Here is a 22,360-nt window from a genome sequence, read left to right on the forward strand (position 1 = left end):
ATGCACAGGGCCAGCTGCCCTCTGACCTGGAGTCTGAATTTATGAATAAAATATGTCAGTTATAGAAATGTGACTGTTACTCTAAATCATATTGTATTTTGGTAAAAATTCTTGTGCATCTTTACGTAAGCATTGTAGCTCGTCACCCAGCTGTGATGCTGATGTTCAACTTGAGGAAGCTCTTTTCTTCTGTTCATTTAGGACCTGATACAAAATGGATAGAGATCAATGGAAAGAGTCCCAGGTCCAGATCCACAAAGGTACTTAAATGCCTAAACCTCAGATGTAGGCACCTAAGTCCCATTTTTAGGCACCACTGTGATACATAAAACTCCCGCTCAGCTGCTGCCTAACCCTGTACACATCTAAACACACTTGTTGCCTACATTTTTGCTGTAATAGTTCCCTGGGTGTCTGTTTATGCCTCTGTGCATGTGCAATGATAACTCACCCAAGGCATCCATGTGCCTGTCTCCTGTCTAAGCCCCAGAGCAATCCAAAAACCAGGGAAAGTAGATGGAGGAACGCCGGTCTCACATGTTGGGCTTGGTCCAGTAGATGTGCTCAGAGATTGCCTTCCTCCACCCAAAACGGTCCGGGGCAGGAAAGAGAGGACTTGTTTATAATCTTTAGGCCAGTGGTTAGAGCTATCACCAGGGTTGTGGTTCCCTGCCCCCTATTCAAGTTCTTTCTCTGCCTGACAAGAGAAGGGATTTGAACAGGGATCTGCTGCATCCCAGGTGGGTGCCCAACAGCCTTTAAGCTAAATAGTAAACTCAAGAAGCTCAGTAGAAGAAAGCAGGTTGGAATTAAGCAAGATGATTTAAGATTGTTGTTGTGGATCCTATGGCAGCAATCCTGCTCTCATCGATTTAATTGGGAGAATTAAACCTGTTCCCACTGAGATCAGTGGGAAGTAGTAGAAACGATACACTGAACCAAACAGCTGAGGGAGGGTTACGTATTGGTTGCATCATTTTGCAAGAGGTATCATAGCCTTGTTGACAACAATAATGTTAGACTTAAGAAAGATCTTTCAGTCTAAACCCTTGTGCCTAGTTGCTAACAAAATTATTTCCTGTTACTTCTCTGCCCCTTTCAGCTGGAAATATTTGTTCTTAGCTGCTGAGTGAAGGATTTAGGAGGTTCCCACTGGAGTTCACTGGCAGACCCAATAGAAAGGGGATTGGCTCCATTCTCCACCTCTCTGAGCTGCCCCTGTGTGTCTCTTCTCAGTGGTTCACTTATAATGCTGGTTTTGTTGTGTCTCCAGGAACTCCACATCACCCTTCTCAGGTACAAATGTCCTTCCCCTCTCCAAAGGCCTGCATATCTACTATGTTTCCTCTTACAGGGAAGCTTCCTGGGTTCCACCTCCTGTCATACCAGGCATCTACCAGAGTGGGTCACTAGATGATGAGGTGAGTTGTTCCTGTCCAGCATCTGGAAACTGTAGAGCTCAGGGCATCACTTCTGCTCCCTACCCTGGCAGAACTATCTGTAAAGCACTGGGCTAACCTGAAATGCTCGCAGTCTTTTTAGGGCAGTAATTAATCATCATCATGTTCCCATTACGCCTCTGGTGTTTAGGGCAGTAACGACGCTCCTGCACTCCTGTCTTTTTCTGGCAAGTCTTTAAATGGTTCTCCAGCTGTGCCCCAGGTTTTTCAGCTCGACTTCCCCAGCTCTTTGCATGGTTTTTTTTGTGGTGCTCTTGATTTCACTTGCCTTCCGATTTCCATCTTATTGCCGCTCTGGTGATGGAATCAGTTTCCATCTGAAGCACATGGCCAATCCATCTCCAACACCTCCTGGCAATGATGGTGCTCAGATCCTCTTGGCTGCACTGTGTCAATAGGTCTTGGTTTGAGATTGTTCTGTTTTCTGAGGCAGCTTGTATAAAATGAAGATAGTTTGGACATATCCTACTTTCTCATTCCCTAGCATTCTGCACTACAAAGTAGTGTTGAAAGTACGCAGCTCTGATAAATCTTGAGTTTCCTTTTGGTTTGGTATGTTGATGATTTTCAGACTGTATTTAAACTCCTGAAGGTGTTCCTGGCTTTACTGATTTTGTTCCGGGTGTCCTGGTTTGTTCCACCATGCTGGCTAATGGTGATGCCCAAGTATGTGAATGTTCACTGCAAGCAGGTGCATCATCTTCTTGTGTTGCTAGATTATCAATATAATGCCATTTGTCTGCTCTCACAAAGCATTTGACCTCCCGCTGTGCCTTGCTATATTGCTCGAGGTATTTGTCCATTAGCTTCTAGGATTTTGTGTCTAAAACATTTTTCTTCAGGGCTCGTCTGGTTTCTGTGGCGTTCCATGTGCTGGGTGTAATCCACTCCTTCCTTCTCTTCCACCTGTAGCATAGGTATATTGTTGTTACTTTTCCCACTTCTTGTTGATCTCTTCATCTGCATTCCCCTCCTCTTCATCAAGGTCTGCAAGTGCCTGAAACCTGTTCTTTAACTTCAGTACAAAGGCTTTCTGTATTTCAGGGGCCTTTGGCTTGTCAATGTCATAACGTCTATGTCCTTTGTTTGGTGAACCCACACTTCTCAGTTTGAGCTTGACAGAGGCTGTCACGAGCTGGTGGTTGCTGCCAACATCTGCACCCCTTCTCCTTTTCACATCCATCAGTGAGCATTGCCATTTGATTTGGAGAGCACTATGTCAGCTTGTGAATTTCACGATGTTGAAATAGGGTTCCACCGATGTTTAGGTCATTCATATTACAGAAATCAACAAGCCTCTCTCCGTTTTCATTCATGTTGCCACACCCATGTCTTCCCATTGCTCTGTCGTTGTTTGTGTTGTCCTTAGCGACCTTGGCATTCAGGTTTCCGATGGTGATAATTAGGTCGTGGCATGGTACTCTCTCTAACTCTCTAACCTGTAATGTAAGGTAAAGTTTGTCCTTTATTTCTGCATCACTGTCATTTGTCGGAGCACAGCACTGAATCAGGATGATACTATCATCTTTCCTTTTCAGTCTGGCTCTCCTAAGTCTGCTGCTGATGGACTTCCACTCAAGCAGGAAATGCTCCACTCCCATCTTCAAAAGGATGGCAACACCCTCATGGTGTTGTCCATCATCCCGTCCAAGATACAGCAAAATTTCTCCTGAGGCTGCCGTTACTCTTCCTGATTCCATCCGTCTGCTTCCTTTTGGCTTTCACCACTGGCAGTCATACGGGTCATTGACTCCTGAAGCCCATCACACATAGTAATGGTTGAGTTCTGTGTTGCTGTTTCCATAAAACATTTTGTTTTTTATGGGACAGGGTTATTAATCTGTGCCTAACCCCCAACCTGGATGACTGTTGGTGTTTTGTCTGGCCCCTTCCCCACAGACTAATCCGGCATGGTTGAACCTACCAGGAGCAAAAAGCCCACACCAACACAGACTCTGGGGATCGTTAGCGCACACAAGCTGTTCCCTCACAACAAGGCATGGACACTAGAGGATAGTAATTAGGAGGCGAGTAAAGTAATTTAAAGCCAGAAATAAAAAAAAAATATCACAGTGGTTGTGTAGAAGTTAAAAACTCTTCTGTGTGGAGGGAGATTCTCTAGCAGCAAACTGTCTGCTAATTTATGTGGGTGGAGACAGCAGGTTTATGTGTTTCTGGGGCTGAAAGTTTGCCCCTAAATAACATGTAGCATTTGCACTGAGAAGGCGGCTGTTTGAAAGAAGCAGCTGTTACAGAGAATGGAACGGAACAGGGAGGTTTTTGTATTGGTCTGTATCACTGTGAGAGGTGAGCTATAGTGTTGCTGACAATAATAACCTCCAGCATCTTCAGGTTGAACGTTGCTGATTGTGAGAGTGAAATCAGTTCCAGACCCACTGCCTGTGAACCGGTCTGGGATCCCAGAGGCACGGGTGGAAGCATGGTAGATAAGGAGTTTAGGAGCTTGTCCTGGTTTCTGTTGGTACCAGGCTAAGTAGTGAGTGCTACCACTGGTGATGCTGGAACTGGCTTGGCAGTTGATAGTGACTCTGTCTCCTGACGCCACTGCCACGGCTGCTTGCATCTGACTCAGCACAATCTGCCCACTGGAGCCTGAATTCACAAAGAGAATAGAAGTTAATACAAATACAGATCTAGTCAATCAAACTCAACAACATTGTGTCTTTAAAATAGTCCCATGTGCGTCTTTACACAATGACTCTCCCTAGTCAGCTGGGCGTGATGCTAACATTGAGCTCCAGACACTGTTTCATTCTAACCCTCTTGACTACGACTCATAATTTTCTCAGACATCTTTGTCTTAATTCCAGCTAAAATAAGTTAAAGATTTTCATAAATCAGAGTCATTTCTGGCAACAGTTTATTATTAACATTAACATTTTGGTAATCCCTGAATGCCTCTAACAGTTTTGGTCTGTTTGTGCCAGACGCTGTACAAACAATAAGTGACAGTCCCTGCCACAAAGAGCTAACTAACTAAATGGATTTTGATTTTACATTATAGTTTATGGGTCAATGTACAACATTTCTAGTTCTTTTAAGCTTTTCAAGGATCATCGTACTTTTAAGTCATCAAATTCCTTCTGGGTTTAATCCTTACCTTGGACCCAGAGCACTAACAGCCAGATGAGCTGAACCTGCGAGATCATCTTGATACGTCTGAGTGGCCCAGTGCTGATCAACAAAATATAACGAGTGACACGGAGCATTTATAACAGTTCAGCAGCAGAGGGGAAGGGTGTGAAATATGCAAATTGGGTTCCGAGATGAAAATTCACACCTGGTCCATGACCATGTACAAAAAGGGAAGTGAAAGGGCCATGGGTGGCATAGGCAAGTTCAACCAGTTGCTCCTGGGAACAAGTGTCTGTGTTAAAATAACATTTGTCTGGAATTACAAGGAATAAAAATTCTCAGCATATTGTGATTTCTGGGATGCTGGTTAATATCACGGCTACACTGGAGATCTCCTCACAACTGGTGATACAAAATGGTGTGATCCACCTTTGAGAGAGAAACAGTACTGGGGGGTGAGGGTCTTCTAACAGGGAGAATCCTCAGTTAGCAGCGGTAAATCCTGATTAGCCCAGTCAGTGCCATTCCTGCTCATCTTCACCTACACTGCGAAAAGTTTCAGTTCCGCTGAATTGATGTGTTCTAATGAAAAACTGTTTTGTCAGAAAATTCTCATCCATCTCCAAGTCTCTCCTTCGCTGCAGTCCGGTATTTAATCTATTTGATTAAATAGCAATATTAGTAAAAAAAAATGTTTTTGACCTAATGGTCTATTTTCTCCTCAGGTAAGTTCAGGTACATGTTTGTGGAAAAGAAGCTTGCTGCTAAACAATTCTATCCAACAAGTGCTGAGTGTTGGCATCCCTGTGCTGAGGAACTTGCATTGTAAATAGGGGAGATCTTTGTTTTAGAAGATGAGGAAACTGAGGCAGAGAAATGTTGCATCCAAGGGTGCCTAGTGAGTTAGTGGGAGAAATGGGAAGTAGACGTCATAAGCTTTTGATGATGGAATTTTCTGGTCTCATTCCTCTAGAGCTGCCTCTCATTGGTCCGTATCTGAGCAAAAATTCCCATTGACTTCACTGGTAATGTTGTTGCTCACGTAATGACTGCAGCACGTGGCCTTGAGTCAGTGTTCGTAACACCCCTCAAAATAGCAGTCTGTTTGCAAGAGTGATTTTTATGGCATTAAAGTAAAATGAACATTAAGGGGTTTTTCATTCTTATCAAAGGTAGCAATGGATGAGTTTTGGCTCCCAGGCTAGTAAATATTTATGACTATTTGCGAGATGGATTATGAATCACATCCTTGCTCTACCCTGCAGTTTGGTCTGTTATTGTTAGGCAGTGTGACATGAAAGCAAAAGCAGAAGCTTAGGAAGCCAGAGCTCTGAGTTCTAATTCTGCTACTGCTGCTCATTGTGTGGCCTTTGTCAAGGCCCTTCATCGTTTTGCCTCAGTGACGACTCCTGTAAAATGAGGTGATAGTACAATTGGGAGGATTTGTCTGTACAGTGCTCTGACCTTAGCAAACACTGTCATTGTTTGTTCTGTGTTTCTGTTAAGCCAATAAAATAAAAGGCTACGATCTCTGCAGGGAATCTAGGTGTGTCGGTGTCTGGGGGCCGTCTGGGGACGGGCTAGGGAAGGACAGGAGAAGTGTGATGTTTTGCTGCTAGCCACATCTCCAGCCCTTTTATCCCTGGTCATGAGGATGCATCAGGGCAATGGAGGCTGCAGTAGTCTTCACGGCAGGGGCGGCACCAGGCACCAGCGCTGCAAGTGTGTGCCTGGGTCGGCAAGCCACGGGGAGTGGCCTGCCAGTCAATGTGACGGCAACAGTCAGGCGGCCTACAGCGACACACCTGCAGGAGGTCTGCCAATCATGTGGCTTCAGTGGCAATTCGGCAGCGGGTATGCTGAAGGCACGGTACCGGCAGATCACCCGCCAGAAACACCACCGAATCTGCCTGACCAATGGACTGCCTGGAGGCGCGCCGCCAAAGGCCGCCTGACTGCTGTGTTTGGGGCAGCAAAAAACATGGAGCCGCCCCTGCTTCACGGAACAACTGCCTCCACAGCTAAACCCCTGCAGAGAACAACAGCACACTGCATGAGACTGGCCCTGTGCTGCTGCTTGGGTGCAATGGTTACAAGCTCAAAACTGAGCTGGGGTTGGCACTTTCTCTCCTATTTGATATTGTCTGAAATAAGGACCAGAATCTGTAGGTTATTGGACCATAGAGAAATGATTCAGGAAATGTAGTGTAGACAATCCTTCTGTCTGGCCCATCTGCGACCAGGCGTAAGGACATGCATGCACCATATTGTGGAAAGAGGACCATGTGCTTTGGAGCTTGTATGGGGAGAGGTAGTCACTCTGCTCATTCTGCTTATGTAAGTGATTTCCAGAGGCTTTACACAGTGGTTGCCATGTGTCAGTTGATATATTGATCTTGTTTTGTAATGTTGGTAGGAAATTGGATCCAGCCTATCAGAGCTAATATTCCTCAGTAGTTAAAAGGAAGCCACTGAGTACAGGGCCAGCTTTAGGCCGATTTGCCTGATTCCCCTGAATCAGGGCCTGTGCCTAAGAGGGCCCCGTGCCGGCGCCTTTCTAATTTTTACTCACCCGGCGGTGCTCCGGGTTTTCGGCGGCGGGTCCTTGAGTGCCACCGAAGAGCTGGAGCGAGTGAAGGACCCGTTGCTGAAGTGCCGCCAAAGACCCAGAGCGCCGCCAGGTGAGTACGAATCGGGCCCTGTGCTTTCTAAAGCCGGCCCTGACTGAGTATTTAAAAACCACCCTGTAAATTCCAGTCTCTGCGCTACTGCAGTGAGGGAGCTGTAGAAATGGAAGGAAGAAATAGACAATGGGGGGAGGTGTGTGAAATTCATGGACACTCCATCACTTTGGGATAGCAGCAGTTGGAGAGATACTTTGACTTTCTACAGGCATCAGCTGTTAGAAAGAGGAAGAGAAGCTGAAGAAAGCAGGGAGGTTTTTGCATTGCTCTGTATCACTGTGAGAGGCCAGCTATTAGTTTGTAGACAATAATAATCTCCAGCATCATCAGCTTCTACCCGGCTGATTGTGAAAGTGAAGTCAGTGCCAGATCCACTGCCACTGAACCGGTCTGGGATCCCAGAGGGGCGGGTTGAAGCGCTGTAGATAAGGAGATTAGGAGCTTGTCCTGTTTTCTGTTGGTACCAGGACATCCAGCTACTAGCACTGGAACTGGCTTTGCAGTTGATGGTGACTCTGTCTCCTTGAGACACTGCCAGAGATTCTGGAGTCTGAGTCATCACAATCTGCCCCTTGGCATCTGGATAGGAGAAAAAACATTATACGAAAAGCCAAATGAAATACTATTATAAAAAATATACTATGAATACGTAGTGTCTAATTTTCATTTAAGGCACCCAGTTATATTGTGTGAGTCCATTTCAAATATATTTGCCTGTGAGCAACATTGGTGAGAGATTATCATCTTAATCAAATATTCCCTTGATTGTCTTACCCTGAATCCAGAGCACTAGGAGACAGATGAGATGAATCTGTAAAATCATTTTGGCCCCTCTACTCTGACAGACTGTGAGAATCTAAGGTAGCAAGTTTAGCAAATAACACTTTTATATGTGCCCTGCATTGCAAGGAACCCTCGTGTGGGTGGAAGCATGCAAAGCAGCCACTCTGTGTAAAGATCCATTCCCTGTGCCCAGTGCAAAGAAAGGGCCTTGTATAGCCCTCAGCCTCAGAGCGAAGCCTCTGTTGATTGAGCTGAGTATTGAACACGTGGAGTTGGCTTTGGCCTTGTTATCTAGATAGGCTTTAATACCCAGTGTGTCTGTCTGTATCATTGGTAACTTTGAGCGAGAACCTGAGAAGCTTGTTTTGAGTAGTATATAACTTTGCCATCCTTTCTATTGAGATCAGTGGGACTGCTTGTGGGGTGAGGTATTACTCAGTGAATGTGTCAAGATCTGCCCCGTCCAGGACACACATCTTGTTCAACACCAGTGTCACCAGGTCACCAGTGCAGTCCTTGTACCTCTAATATCTTCCTCTCAGGACACTTGCCTGTGAACGTCAGGTGATCCTGGTTAAAAGCCCTAACTCACTCTTTCAAAGGCCCCGCAGATCCCTTCAGGGCTTCCAGCTTCTGGATTGGAAAAGTTACTAAGCTTTTATTTAACCAGAATAAGCCCTATAGTAACATTGCAGTAGCTGTCAGTAACCCCTCTGCATCCTACTGCCAGAGGAAAGTGTGATCGTATAAGAGCCCAGCAGTGCTTCCCTTCCTGATCACAGCCTAGCTCTCCAACCCCTTCTGTGACCCTCCACCCTCTCTCCTAAGGAGCCAACCAGTGACCCTTCCAATTCAACCACCCCACAAAGATCCAAGTGGGCTGTCTGGATGGAGCTTCAGCAGATTCACAGAGGGGTATTCACAAGGATCTTGTCCCTCAGCCCTGACCCACTTGGGCTGCCAAGGCTTCTGCGACACTGACTTCCAAGGCCGTTTCCCCACAACACAGGGGAGCTGTGGAAGAGTTAATGTTGCATCTGGCTGCATTATCTCACTGAAGGCTTTTCTGCTGGTATTCAAATTGGATGGACAATGAGCTCTGCCAATGAATTGCTGGGAGAGTTTGTCTAAGTGCCTTCCCCTGTCCCTGCCTCAGCTTCCCCATCAGTAACAACAGTGACCCAGTACTGTACAGCACTTTGAGATCTGTGCACAAAACCCAGTAGATAAGTGCTAATTATGTTACTTCATGGTACACACCAGTTTTATGGGGCTTTGCTGCACAGACCTACTGGGTCCCAGAGGTACTGGGACACTCTAACTCATAGAATATCAGGGTTGGAAGGGACCTCAGGACCGCCTAGTTCAACCCCCTGCTCAAAGCAGGGCCAATCCCCCAACTATAGTTTTTTTCCCCCCAGATCCCTAAGTGGCCTCCTCAAAGATTGAACTCACAACCCTGGGTTTAGCAGGCCAATGCTCAAACCACTGAGCTATCCCTCCCCCAATTGATTTATTTCCAATTTAGATCAGCTTAACTCAGAGATGGATCTGAGCCTTGTTAGTTAGGGTTTTTTTTTTTAATTTAAATTGGCTAAGAGTAAAAATCTTCATTACCGAACACACTTTGCTTCTCTCTCTAATTTTTCTTCCATCGTTTCAAGTGAAGGGAGCGGCTGGCAAGAGAACAGTGTTGTCATGTGACAGAGCAGAGCAGGGACAGGCACTCTGTTATTGTGGATGTAAAGGGGAAGCTTTACTGAGGTTGCTGGGCACAGCCTAGTTCTCTAGCTCCCGTACTGACCACACACGACCTGTTTCACTTATGGAAACCCAGAAGCTTTGGCAAAGTTCTGGGCTGGGAAGTTACAGAACGTGTTGCTGATGGACATACGAGAAGCAGTGTGTGCCTTGTAAGAAAAAAATAAAAACAGAAATGGCCCATAGAGACAACCTGAGTGTTTGTTGCGTATCCAGGTTTTTTTTTGCTATTAATCTAACTCTTCTCACAGTTGACAGTTAACAGAGACGTTGCGTGGCTGAGCTGAGGTTAACATTAGACTAATGTGGAATATTTTCCATTCAACAGAAACAGAGAACTTTTTGAGTTGAGAAGTTTTTAAGTAATGACAGAAAGAGGCTGCAGAAAGCACTGGGGACCATGGTAATGCTGACAGTAATGAACTCCCGCATCATCCGTTTTCGTCTACTGGTTGTGGCAGTGTCGTCAGGGTCAGACCCACTAAAACTGAACTGGTCTGGGATTCCCAAGGGACAGGAGGTAGAATAAGAACTAAGGAGAGCAGGTGTTTGTCCGGGTTCCTGTTAGCACCAGACATTCTCAGTGACAGTGAAGGAGGGAGGTTAAATTACGCCTCTGGCCACCAGTTATGGCCCTTCCACCCGGGGACGGTGGATGGTGGGAAGGCTGGGAGGAGGGCATGAGAATAATGAAGAGCAGAGCTGATGAGGATGGGGGCAGTACAACTGATTTATCTGCACTCCTTCCAAATGCGTGGAGCGGTTTTACTATCGTCTTAACTTTGTTATAAACGACTTAGCTGAAATTTCAGATGCTGCAGAACAGCATGGGTAAGTGTTGCCATCTAGTGGCCATGACAATATTCTGTAGCACTAGTTGAAGGGTTTGAAATAATACATTGAATATAATGGGCCACATTCTCTGATGCCGTGATTGCATTGACTTCAGTGGATGCAGGCTTGCAGAGATTTTGGCCTAATTCTCACACGTATAACGATACATAAGGATATGCTGGAATTCTTTTAGACACTTGCTAACCAGACAAGTGTCTATGTGAATGACCTTCATTCCAACATGTTAATATCATCATTTGAACAGGTTAATATAGTGAAATAGGTACCTTTTTAGAAGGTTAGCTTTGATTTTATTATAAGAGTGCTTGCTGCTTTGGACTTTTATTTAGCTGAGGATCTGTCCCTAAGGGTAAAGTGTCTGTCCCCATGAATTCTAGTCTTTCCCATATCCCATGGTGACAGCTCTAAAATGATGGGAGAGGTCAGGACCATTGGATGAAAAGCTCAAATCATAGAATATCAGGGTTGGAAGGGACCTCAGGAGGTATCTAGTCCAATCCCCTGCTCAAAGCAGGACCAATCCCCAACTAAATCATCCCACTCAGGGCTTTGTCAAGCCTGACCTTAAAAACCTCTAAGGAAGGAGATTCCACCACCTCCCTAGGTAACCCATTCCAGTGCTTCACCACCCTCCTAGTGAAAAAGTTTTTCCTAATGTCCAACCTAAACCTCCCCCACTGCAACTTGAGACCATTACTCCTCATTCTGTCATCTGCTACCACTGAGAACAGTCTAGATCCATCCTCTTTGGAACCCCCTTTCATGTAGTTGAAAGCAGCTATCAAGTCCCCCCTCATTCTTCTCTTCTGCAGACTAAATAATCCCAGTTCCCTCATCCTCTCCTCATCTGCCATGTGCTTCAGCCCCCAATCATTTTTGTTGTCCTCTGCTGGATGCTTTCCAATTTTTCCACATCCTCCTTGTAGTGTGAGGCCCAAAACTGGACACACTACTCCAGATGAGGCCTCACCAATGCCGAATAGAGGGGAATGATCAGGTCCCTCGATCTGCTGGCAATGCCCCTACTTATACAGCCCACAATACCATTAGCCTTCTTGGCAACAAGGGCACACCATTGACTCATATCCAGCTTCTTGTCCACTGTAACCCCTAGTCTGACAGACCTCATTTCCTTATGAAAGGACAGCAGTTGCATTGGTTCTGTCACACTGTATAGGAGGCAGATGTTACAGTTAGGAACAGAAACTGAAACAAGCAGGGAGGTTTTTGTACTGCTCTGTATCACTTCTGAGATGGTGCCAACAGTAATAATTTCTAGAATCATCAGCTTCAACGCTACTGATTACGAGAGTGAAATCAGCACCAGACCCCACTGCCACTGAACCGGCCTGGGATCCCAGAGGGACGGGTGGAAGCGCTGTGGATAAAAAGCTTTGGAGCTTGTCCTGAATCTGTTTACACCAGGCCATGTTTGCTATAAGCATTGGAAGTGGCTTTGCAGTTGATAGTTCTGTCCCTGCTGACAATAATAATCTCCAGCATCATCTGTCTCAACCTGGCTGATTGTAAAAGTGAAGTCAATGCCAGACCCACTGCCACTGAACCGGTCTGGGACCCCAGATGCATGGGTGGAAGCTTTATATATAACAGTTTAGGAACTTGTCCTGTTTGTTGTTGCAGCCTATAGTGTTGCTAGTTGCTATCAACTGGCTTTGCAGTTGATAGTGACTCTGTCTCCTGAAGACACTGACAGAGATTCTGGAGCCTGAGTCATCACAGTCTACCCCTTGGTATCTGGATGAGAAGAAAAACATTGTAAGGAAAATAAGTAACATTAAATTAACTACTGTAAAAAAGGGAGAACTGCAAATATTTAGCGCCTAATTTTCACTAAAACCACTCTGTTACATTAATCTCTGTATCCTCAGGAAATACATCTCCTTGTGATTTCATGGGATGAAGAATTAATGTTGATTTGATAAAGAAATCTGTGATAATTAAATCTCGGTGAGAGATTATGTTCTTAATCCAATAGCTCTCTTGTTGTTCTTACCCTGAATCCAGAGCACTAGAAGCCAGATAAAATAAATCTGTAAAATCATCCTGGTCCCCCTAGTCTGACAGACACTGAGGCATAAAGTCTAAGAAATAAAACATTTATATCTGCCCTGCATTGCAAGGAAATGCAACTCAGGCGGAAATATGCAAAGCAGCTGCTCTGTGTAAATGAGCATTCACTGTGCCCCGGTGCAGAGGGTGTAGAGAGAAAGGGCCGTGTGCAGCCTTTGGTTTTAGAATGCAGCTCCTATGGATGAAACCGGGTATTATTGCTCCCATGTCAGTTAGACCTTTTATAATCATTATAAGCTTTAGGTGAGCATCCAGTGTTTGAGTCTGTATCATTTGGAAGTTAGAGCCAGTTTCTGAAAAGTACCTCACTTCAGAAGCAATCGTACTGATTTCCCTGGGACTGCTTGTGCAGGAAGGTTCTATTCAGCTCTGCAGTTACCGCCTTTAGATTAGAGTTGGGCCTGAACCAAAATCCCAGGTTCATGCAACTCTAAACTATGGAAGAGTTTGGCTGTGCACATGGAGCTGACTGTCGTGACGGGCCCCTCTCTCTTTAAAGGACTAAACCAAAGTCCTAAGTCCAACCTCCTTGCAATGTTAATAAATGTGGCTTTCAGTCTGTCTCCAGTATATGCCACTCTGGCCCATCTGTAGCTTGGATCCTGCAGCACATTCATGGACAGGCCATCATAGTTCTGGATAGTTCACACCTAGTCACCTGGAATAGCCATGAGCAGAGCAGTGAGATAGGAAGGGCTTTAAGGTTGAATGAGCTTTAAGCAATTAAAGATCTTGCTTAAAAATGCCATTATCCATAACAACACCCGAGTCCATTTAGGAAGTATGTGTGAGGTTTGTGCTGGTGATAGGTGGTGGATCGACAGCTTTGGGAATAGAAAACCTGGGACCTGACCATCTCCTTCCATGGGGAGTGCAAGTAAATTGTGCCCAGAGCCTCTCAAAGAGCTTTCTCCAATCCATTCTGTTGCTGGGGCCCCTTGTGCAAGAAGCAGCACTTCAGTCCCCGGACACTGCACAGCCTGGGCGATGCACAGGAGGTCAGGGCCATCGGTGTGGAGGGGACTATGCTTCTGTACTGGTTCTAGGCCTGTCTGCCTTTCTGCCACAGCCCCCCTAAGCCACTGGGACCATGCTGACAAGGTTTTCCCCGGCTGACTTCCCCTTGGGACATCCACCACCCCCAGAGGCACACATGGGTAGCTGTGGAAGAGTTAATGCTCACTCATGTTGCATTAGGTCTGTGAAGTCTTTGGGGGAGCTTGGTCAAGTTACTTCACCTCTGCGTCAGTTTCCCCATCCGTAGTTATAGTAAGTCTCCCTGTAGAACACTTTGAGATCAGTGCACGAAGACCAGTAGAGAAGCGCTAAGTACTGTGACTTCATGGCACATGACTGTTCCGTAGGCCTTTGCTGCACAGATCTGCTAAGATGCTGGAGAACTAACTGATTAGTCACAAGGGCTGCTGGCTGGCACATTTCCTTCCATGTACATGTGTTTACAACTTCATAGAGTGCACAGAAGCTAACCAGTGGGCTCCCAGCTGGAGAGTTTTTCATGGAATGTAGAGTTGAATATTTTCCTCAAAGGAGCCAAAATCAATGGATTTTCTTCCAATATATCCCCAAGAGAGAACAGGGAGGTTTTTGTATTGGTCTGTATCACTGTGAGAGGTAAGTCATAGCTTTGTTGACTAATAATCTCCAGCATCTTCAGCTTGAACGTTGCTGATTGTGAGAGTGAAATCGGTTCCAGATCCACTGCCTGTGAACCGGTCTGGGATCCCAGTGGCACGTGCGGAAGCATGGTAGATAAGGAGCTTCGGAGCTTGTCCTGGTTTCTGTTGGTACCAGGCTAAGTAGGTATAAGCACTTGTAATGCCTGCACTGGCTTTGCAATTGATAGCAACTCTGTCTCCTGGCAACACTGCCAGGGATTCTGGAGTCTGAGTCAGCACAATCTGCTCACTGGAGCCTGAATTCACAAAGAGAATAGAAGTTAATACAAATACAGATCTAGTCAATCAAGCTCAACAACATTGTGTCTTTAAAATATTCCCATGTGCGTCTTTACACAATGACTCTCCCTAGTCAGCTGGGCATGATGCGAACATTGAGCTCCAGACACTGGTTCATTCTAACCCTTTTGCCTACAGCTCATAATTTTCTCAAACCTCTTTTGTCTTAATTACAGCTAAAATAAGATCAAGATTTTCATAAATCAGAGTAATTCCTGGCGCTTGTTTATTATTTAACATTAATATTTTGGTAATCCCTGAACACCTCTAACAGTTTTGATCCAGTTGTGCCAGACACTGTACCAACAATAAATTATAGTCCCTGCCACAAAGAGCTAACTAACTAAATGGATTTTGATTTTACATTATAGTTTATGGGTCAATGTACAACATTTCTAGTTCTTTTAAGCTTTTCAAGGATCATCGTACTTTTAATTCATCAAATTCCTTCTGGGTTTAATCCCTTACCCTGGATCCAGAGCACTAACAGCCAGATGAGCTGAGCCTGGGAGATCATCTTGCTACGTCTGAGTGGACCAGTGCTGATCAACAAACCGTAACGAGTGACACGGAGCATTTATAACAGTTCAGCAGCAGAGGGGAAGGGTGTGAAATATGCAAATTGGGTTCAGAGATGAAAATTCACACCTGGTCCATGAACATGTACAAAAAGGGAAGTGAAAGGGCCCTGGGTGACATAGGCAAGTTCAACCAGTTGCTCCTGGGTACAAGTGTCTCTGTGTTAAAATAACATTTGTCTGGAATTACAAGGAATAAAAGTTCTAAGCATATTGTGATTTCTGGGATGCTGGTTAATATCACGACTACACTGCAGATGATCTCACAATTTGTGATACAAAATGGTGTGATCCACCTTTGACAAACAGTACTGGAGGGTGAGGGTCTTGAAGCAGGGAGAATCCTCAGTTAGCAGCTGTAAATTCTCATTAGCCCAGTCAGTGCCATCCCTGCTGATCCTCACCTACATTGTGAAAAGTTTCAGTTCTGCTGAATTGATGTTTTCGAATGACAAAACGTTTTGTCAGAAATTTCCCATCCATCTCCAAGTCTCTCCTTCGCTTCACTCCGGTATATTGACTTCACTGGTAGTGTTGTTGCTCACGTAATGACTGCAGCACATGGCCCTGAGTAAGTGTTCATAACACCCCTCAAAATACCAGTCTCCTGGCAAGAGTGATTTTTATGGGATTAAAGTAAAATGAACATTAAGGGGTTTTTCATTCTTCTCAAAGGCAGCAATGGATGAGTTTTGGCTCCCAGGCTAGTAAATATTTATGACTATTTGCGAGGTGGATTATGAATCACATCCTTGCTCTACCCTGCAGTTTGGTCTGTTATTGTTAGGCAGTGTGACATGAAAGCAAAAGCAGAAGCTTAGGAAGCCAGAGCTCTGAGTTCTAATTCTGCCACTGCTGCTCACTGTGTGGCCTTTGTCAAGACCCTGCACCCTTTTGCCTCAGTGACGACTCCTGTAAAATGAGGTAATAATACAATTGAGAGGATATGTCTGTGCAGTGCTCTGACCTTAGCAAATACTTTCATTGTTTGCTCTGTATTTCTGTTAAACCATACAGTAAAAGGCTACCATATCTGCAGGGAATCTAGGTATGTCAGTGTGTGGGGGCTGTCTGGGGAAGGGCAGTAGACATGTGATGTTTTGCTGCTAGCCACAGTCTCCAGCCCTTTTGTCCCTGGTGGTGAGGATGCATCAAGGCAATGGAGGTCGCAGTAGTCTTCACAGAGCAACTGCCTCCACAGCTAAAGCCTTGCAGAGAACAGCAGCATACGGCATGATACTGGCCCTGTGCTGCTGTCTGGACTAAGTGACTAGCAGATAAAGTGCAATGGTTACAAGCTAAAAACTGAAATGGGGTCAGCACTGTCTCTCCTGTTGATATTGTCTGAAATAAGGACCAGAATTTGTAGGTTATTGGACCATAGAGAAGTGATTCAGGAAATGTAGTATAGACAATCCTTCTCTCTGTTCCATCTGTGACCAGCCTTAAGGACATGCATGCACCGTATTGTGGAAAGAGGGCCACCTGCTTTGGGACTTGTATGGGGAGGGAGGCAGTCCCTCTGCTCACTCCGCTTACATAAGTGATTTCCAGATGCTTTATACAGTGGTTGCCATTTGTCAGTTGATATATTGATCTTGTTTTGTAATGTTGGTAGGAAATTGGATCCAGCCTATAAGAGCTAATATTCCTCAGTAGTTAAAAGGAAGCCACTGAGTATATTAAGAACCATCCTGTCTCTGCACTGCTGCAGTGAGGGAGCTGTAGAAATGAAAGGAAGAAATAGACAATGGGGGATGTATCTGAAATTCATGGGCACTCCATCACTTTGGGACAGCAGCAGTTGGAGAGATCCTTTGACTTTCTACAGGCATCAGCTGTTAGAAAGAGGAACAGAAGCTGAAGAAAGCAGGGAGGCTTTTGTATTGCTCTGTATCACTGTGAGAGGAGAGCTTTTACCTTGTTGACAATAATAATCTCCAGCATCATCAGCTTCTACCCTGCTTATTGTAAAAGTGAAGTCAGTGCCAGACCCACTGCCACTGAACCGGTCTGGGACCCCAGAGAGACGGGTGGAAGCCCTGTATATAAGGAGCTTAGGAGCTTGTCCTGATTTCTGTTGGTACCAGGACATCTTGTTACTAACACTGGAACTGGCTTTGCAGTTGATGGTGACTCTGTCTCCTGGAGATACTGCCAGTGATTCTGGAGTTTGAGTCATCACAGTCTGCCCACTGGCATCTGGATGAGAGAAAAAACATTATAAGAAAACCCAAATGAAATACTATTATAAAGCTTAACTCTGGGACTATCTAGTGTCTAATTTTCATTTAAGGCACCTCCTTCCATTGCACGTGTCCACTTGAAATATATCTGCGTGTGAGCAGCATTAAATATCTCCCTTGATTGTCTTACCCTGAATCCAGAGCACTAGGAGACAGATGAGATGAGTCTGTGGAATCATTTTGGTCCCTCTAGTCTGACAGACTGTGAGAGTCTAAGGTAGCAAGTCTAGCAAATAACACGTTTATATGTGTCCTGCATTGCAAGGAACCGTTCGTGTGGGTGGAAGCATGCAAAGCAGCCACGCTGTGCAAAGATCCATTCCCTGTGCCCCAGTGCAAAGAAAGGGCCTTGTATAGCCCTCAGCCTCAGAGTGCAGCTCCTGTTGATGGAGCTGAGTATTGCACACATGGAGTTGGCTTTGGCCTTGTTATCTAGATAGGCTTTAATACCCAGCGTGTGTCTGTATCATTGGTAACTTTGAGCCAGAACCTGAGAAGGTTGTTTTGAGTAGTATCTGACTGCTTTCCAGGGCTCTGGAGTGGAGCCTGGAGCTGGAGCGCAGAGCACAGCTCCAAAGCCCTATTGCTATCCCTTCTATTGAGATCAGTGGGACTGCTTGTGGGGTGAGGTACTTACTCAGTGCATGTGTCACAATCGTCCCCATCCAGGACACACACATTGTTCAATGCCGGTGTCACTGGGTCACCTGGGCAGCCCTTTTACCTCGCTGATGTTCCTCTCAGGACACTTGTCTGTGAACATCAGGTGATCCTGGGTAAAAGCCCTAACTCTCTTTCCAGGGCCCTGCAGATCCCTTCAGGGCCTCCTACTTCTGGGTTTGAAAAGCTACTAAGCTTTTATTTATCCAGAATAAGCCCTATAGTAACATTACAGTAGCTTTCATTAACCCCTCTTCATCCTACTGCCAGAGGAAAGTGTGATCGTATAAGAGCCCAGCAGTGCTTCCCTTCCTGATCACAGTCTAGCTCTCCAACCCCTTCTGTGATCCTCCACCCTCTCTCCTAAGGAGCCAACCCGTGACCCTTCCAATTCAACCACCCCACAGAGATCCAAGTGGGCTGTCTGGACGGAGCTTCTGTCCAGGAGTCCAAGACTGTGCACATAGCATTCTGGTCTTCATCCCACAATATACTGCATCATACAACTCAGCTTAACATCTCTTGTCCTATAACAACATCTCATATCGTATAATTTCTTATTAACATAGTCTTTACAGTCAATTACATTAGAAAAGTTTTGCTGGCAGAGCTATACCTGTCGAACTATACTGGCAAATCCTCCTAGTGTGGAGGCAGCTTCTCCAAGCATAAAAGTGCGTCTGCCAGCACAGTTTACACCAGTTCCCTGAGGGACGTAATCTATACTGGCCAAAAACACTTCTATGCCTGCATAATTGCATTTACACTGGGTTTTATAGTAATGTGGCTTTATTGGTGAAAAATCACACCCCTACTGGCACAGCTGTGCTGTGAGAAGTGTCAAGTGTAGCTCAGGCCTAAGAGTGATAGAACTTGGCCCTATATTTGCAGTGTTTAGATTAGAGTTGGTCCTGAACTGAAATCCCAGATACGAACGGCTCCAAACAATGGAAAAGTTTGCCCATGGGAAGTGACTGTTGTGATTGGTTGCTCTCTCTATGAAGGAGACAGCCCTCAAATCAACTTCCAGTGTGGAGGTGGATCTCCAGTGTGTGTTTCCAGTATGAGTGTTGTGGCCCCATCGGTAGCTTGGGCCTTCAGCAGATTCACAGAGGGGTCTTCACAAGGATCTTTAATTTCACAGTGAATCATTCCATGTCGTTATAATTATTCCTGGGCAGAGAAGTGAGATATTAGGGGCTTTAAGGGACGGTGAGTTGAACGGGATGTAAACACCTAGAGGTTTTTCTGAAGAAAGGTGCAAGGATCCTCCCCTAGAGCTCTCTCCAATCCATTCAGTTGCTGGTGTCCCTTGTAGTAGAGGCAGCCCCAGATTTCAGCTCACCCTGGGGGATGCTAGTTGGTCGGGGTCATCAGTGTGTGGGGGAATCCGTGCTTCTGTGCTGGCTCTAGGGCAGTCTGCTCTTGTCCCTCAGCCCTGACCCATTGGGCTACCAAGGCTTCCCCTGGCCACCGTCTTCCGCGACACTGACTTCCAGGGGTGTTTCCCCACAACACAGGGGAGCTGTGGAAGAGTTAATCAGGCTGAAGAGTTAATCACTGAAGGCTTTTCTGCTGGTATTCAAGTTGGATACAGCTGTGACACAGAATGGAACGGAACAAGGAGGTTTTTGTATTGGTCTGTATCACTGTGAGAGGTGAGCTCTTGCCTTGCTGACAATAATAATCTCCAGCATCTTCAGTTTGAACATTGCTGATTGTGAGAGTGAAATCGGTTCCAGACCCACTGCCAGTGAACCGGTCTGGGATCCCAGAGTCACGGGTGGAAGCATAGTAGATAAGGCGCTTCGGAGCTTGCCCTGGTTTCTGTTGGTACCACGCTAAGATGTTATAGCTACCACTGGTGATGCTGGAACTGGCTTTGCAGTTGATAGTGACTCTGTCTCCTGGCAACACTGCCAGGGATTCTGGAGTCTGAGTCATCACAATCTGCCCACTGGAGCCTGAATTCGCAAAGAGAATGTAAGTTAATACAAATACAGATCTAACAAATACAATCAAACTCAACAACATTGTACCTTTAAAATATTCCCATGTGCGTCTTTACACAATGACTCTCCCTTGTCAGCTGGGCATGATGCTAACATTGAGCTCCAGACACTGTTTCATTCTAGCCCTTTTGCCTATGGCTCATAATTTTCTCAAACCTCTTTGTCTTAATTCCAGCTAAAACAAGTTCAAAATTTTCTTAAATCAGAGTCATTCCTGGCACCTGTTTATTCTTTAACATTAATATGTTGGTAATCCCTGAACGCTTCTAACAGTTTTAATGCCAGATGCTGAACAAACAGTAAGTGACAGTCCCTGCCAGAAAGAGGTAACTAACTAAATGGGTTTTGATTGTAGATTATAGTTTATGGGTCAATGTATAACATTTCTAGTTCTTTTAAGCTTTTCAAAGGATCTTTGTACTTTTAATTCATCAAATTCCTTCTGGGTTTAATCCTTACCCTGGATCCAGAGCATTAACATCCAGATGAGCTGAGCCTGCGAGATCATCTTGATACGTCTGAGTGGCTCAGTGCTGATCAACAAACTGTAACTAGTGACACTGAACATTTATAACAGTTAAGCACCAGAGGGGAAGGGTGTGAAATATGCAAATTGGGTTCAGAAATGAAAATTCACACCTGGTCCATGACCATGTACAAAAAGGGAAGTGAAAGGGCCATGGGTGGCATAGGCAAGTTCAACCAGGTGTTCAACTCCTGGGTACAAGTGTATGGGTACGTCTACACTACGGGATTATTCCGAATTTACATAAACCGGTTTAACAAAACAGATTGTATAAAATCGAGTGTGCGCGGCCACACTAAACACATTAAATCGGTGGTGTGCGTCCACGGTCCGAGGCTAGCGTCGATTTCTGGAGCATTGCACTGTGGGTAGCTATTCCGTAGCTATCCCATAGTTCCCGCAGCCTCCCCCGCCCCTTGGAATTTCCGGGTTGAGATCCCAGTGCCTGATGCGGCAAAAATCATTGTCGCGGGTGGTTCTGGGTAAATGTCGTCAGTCACTCCTTCCGCTGGGAAAGCAACGGCAGACAAGCATTTCATGCCTTTTTTCCCTGGATTGCCCTGGCAGATGCCATAGCATGGCAATCATGGAGCCTGTTTCGCCTTTTGTGACTGTCACCGTATGTGTACTAGATGCCGCTCACAGAGGTGATTCAGCAGCGCTACACAGCAGCATGCTTTTGCTTTTGCATGATAGCAGAGATGGTTACCAGCCATATTGTACCATCTACCATACCATAAATTGGTAATAAGATGATCATGGCTACCAGTCCTTTTGCACTGTGCCATTTGCTGCTGTCATAAGTGCCCCTGGCTGCTCTTAGCCAGGGGCGCAAAAGCCAAAATTGGGAATGACTCCCTGAGTCGATCCCTCCTTTTTGGTATCTAAAAATAGAATCAGTCCTGCCTAGAATATGGGCAAGTGTACTAGAGAACCACTGTATCAGAGAACCAGAGAGCACAGCTGCTCTGTGTCAGATCCTGCATAGATTATGAGCTGTATGCTATTCACAGGGGGTGCTCCTGCAACAACCCCACCTGTTCATTCCATTCTTCCCCAGCCTTCCTGGGCTACCATAGCATTGTCCCCCCACTTGTGTGATGAAGTAATAAAGAATGCAGGAATACTTGTTAGTGAGAAATGAGTGGAAGGCAGCCTCCAGTTGCTATGATAGTCCACATAGGACATTAAGGAGTGTGGAGGAGAGGAGCCCAGCATCCTGCTGCTAGTCCAGGGGCAATTGAATCTTTTCTTTACACATGAAGGGTGGGGGCTGATGAAGCTCAGCCCCCTGTTGCTATGATGATGATGGTTATCAGCCATATTGTACCATCTACCAGGAAAAATTAGGGCCAGGCGCCCTTGATTGACCTGACGGATGCTAGTCAGCATGGTTACCAGTCCTTTTGCACTGCCCCATGTGCCAATAGGCTGATGATGACGATGGGTATCAGTCTTATTGTACCATCAGCCACCCATGGCGGGGGCGGGGGGAGCAAGGATGTTGGTGTTGAGTGCTGCACCATCGCGTCTATCTGCAGCATTCAGTAAAGATAGGGTGACATGTAAAAGAGTCAAGAGAGGATTGTTTTCCCTTTCACTTCTGGGGGTGGGTGGGTGTGTGTGTAAATT

At 45.6% G+C, this 22,360-nt stretch overlaps 2 gene segments (V, D, J or C); both read right to left on the reverse strand.

Annotated features, from left to right (window-relative positions):
• Positions 1-15,238, reverse strand: part of LOC123371793 — a 32,946-nt gene extending 17,708 nt beyond the window's left edge. The window contains 1 exon segment of the V gene segment in view: positions 15,175-15,238. Coding sequence covers positions 15,175-15,223 — 49 coding nt within the window.
• A 4,509-nt stretch (positions 15,239-19,747) lies between these two features.
• Positions 19,748-20,728, reverse strand: LOC123371794. The segment is given in 2 exon segments: positions 19,748-20,154; positions 20,662-20,728. Coding segments are annotated over 2 exon segments (456 nt in total).
• Between the last annotated feature and the right edge of the window lie 1,632 nt (positions 20,729-22,360).

This window comes from Mauremys mutica, chromosome 5 (assembly GCF_020497125.1).
Source record: "Mauremys mutica isolate MM-2020 ecotype Southern chromosome 5, ASM2049712v1, whole genome shotgun sequence".
Taxonomy (NCBI): domain Eukaryota; kingdom Metazoa; phylum Chordata; order Testudines; family Geoemydidae; genus Mauremys; species Mauremys mutica.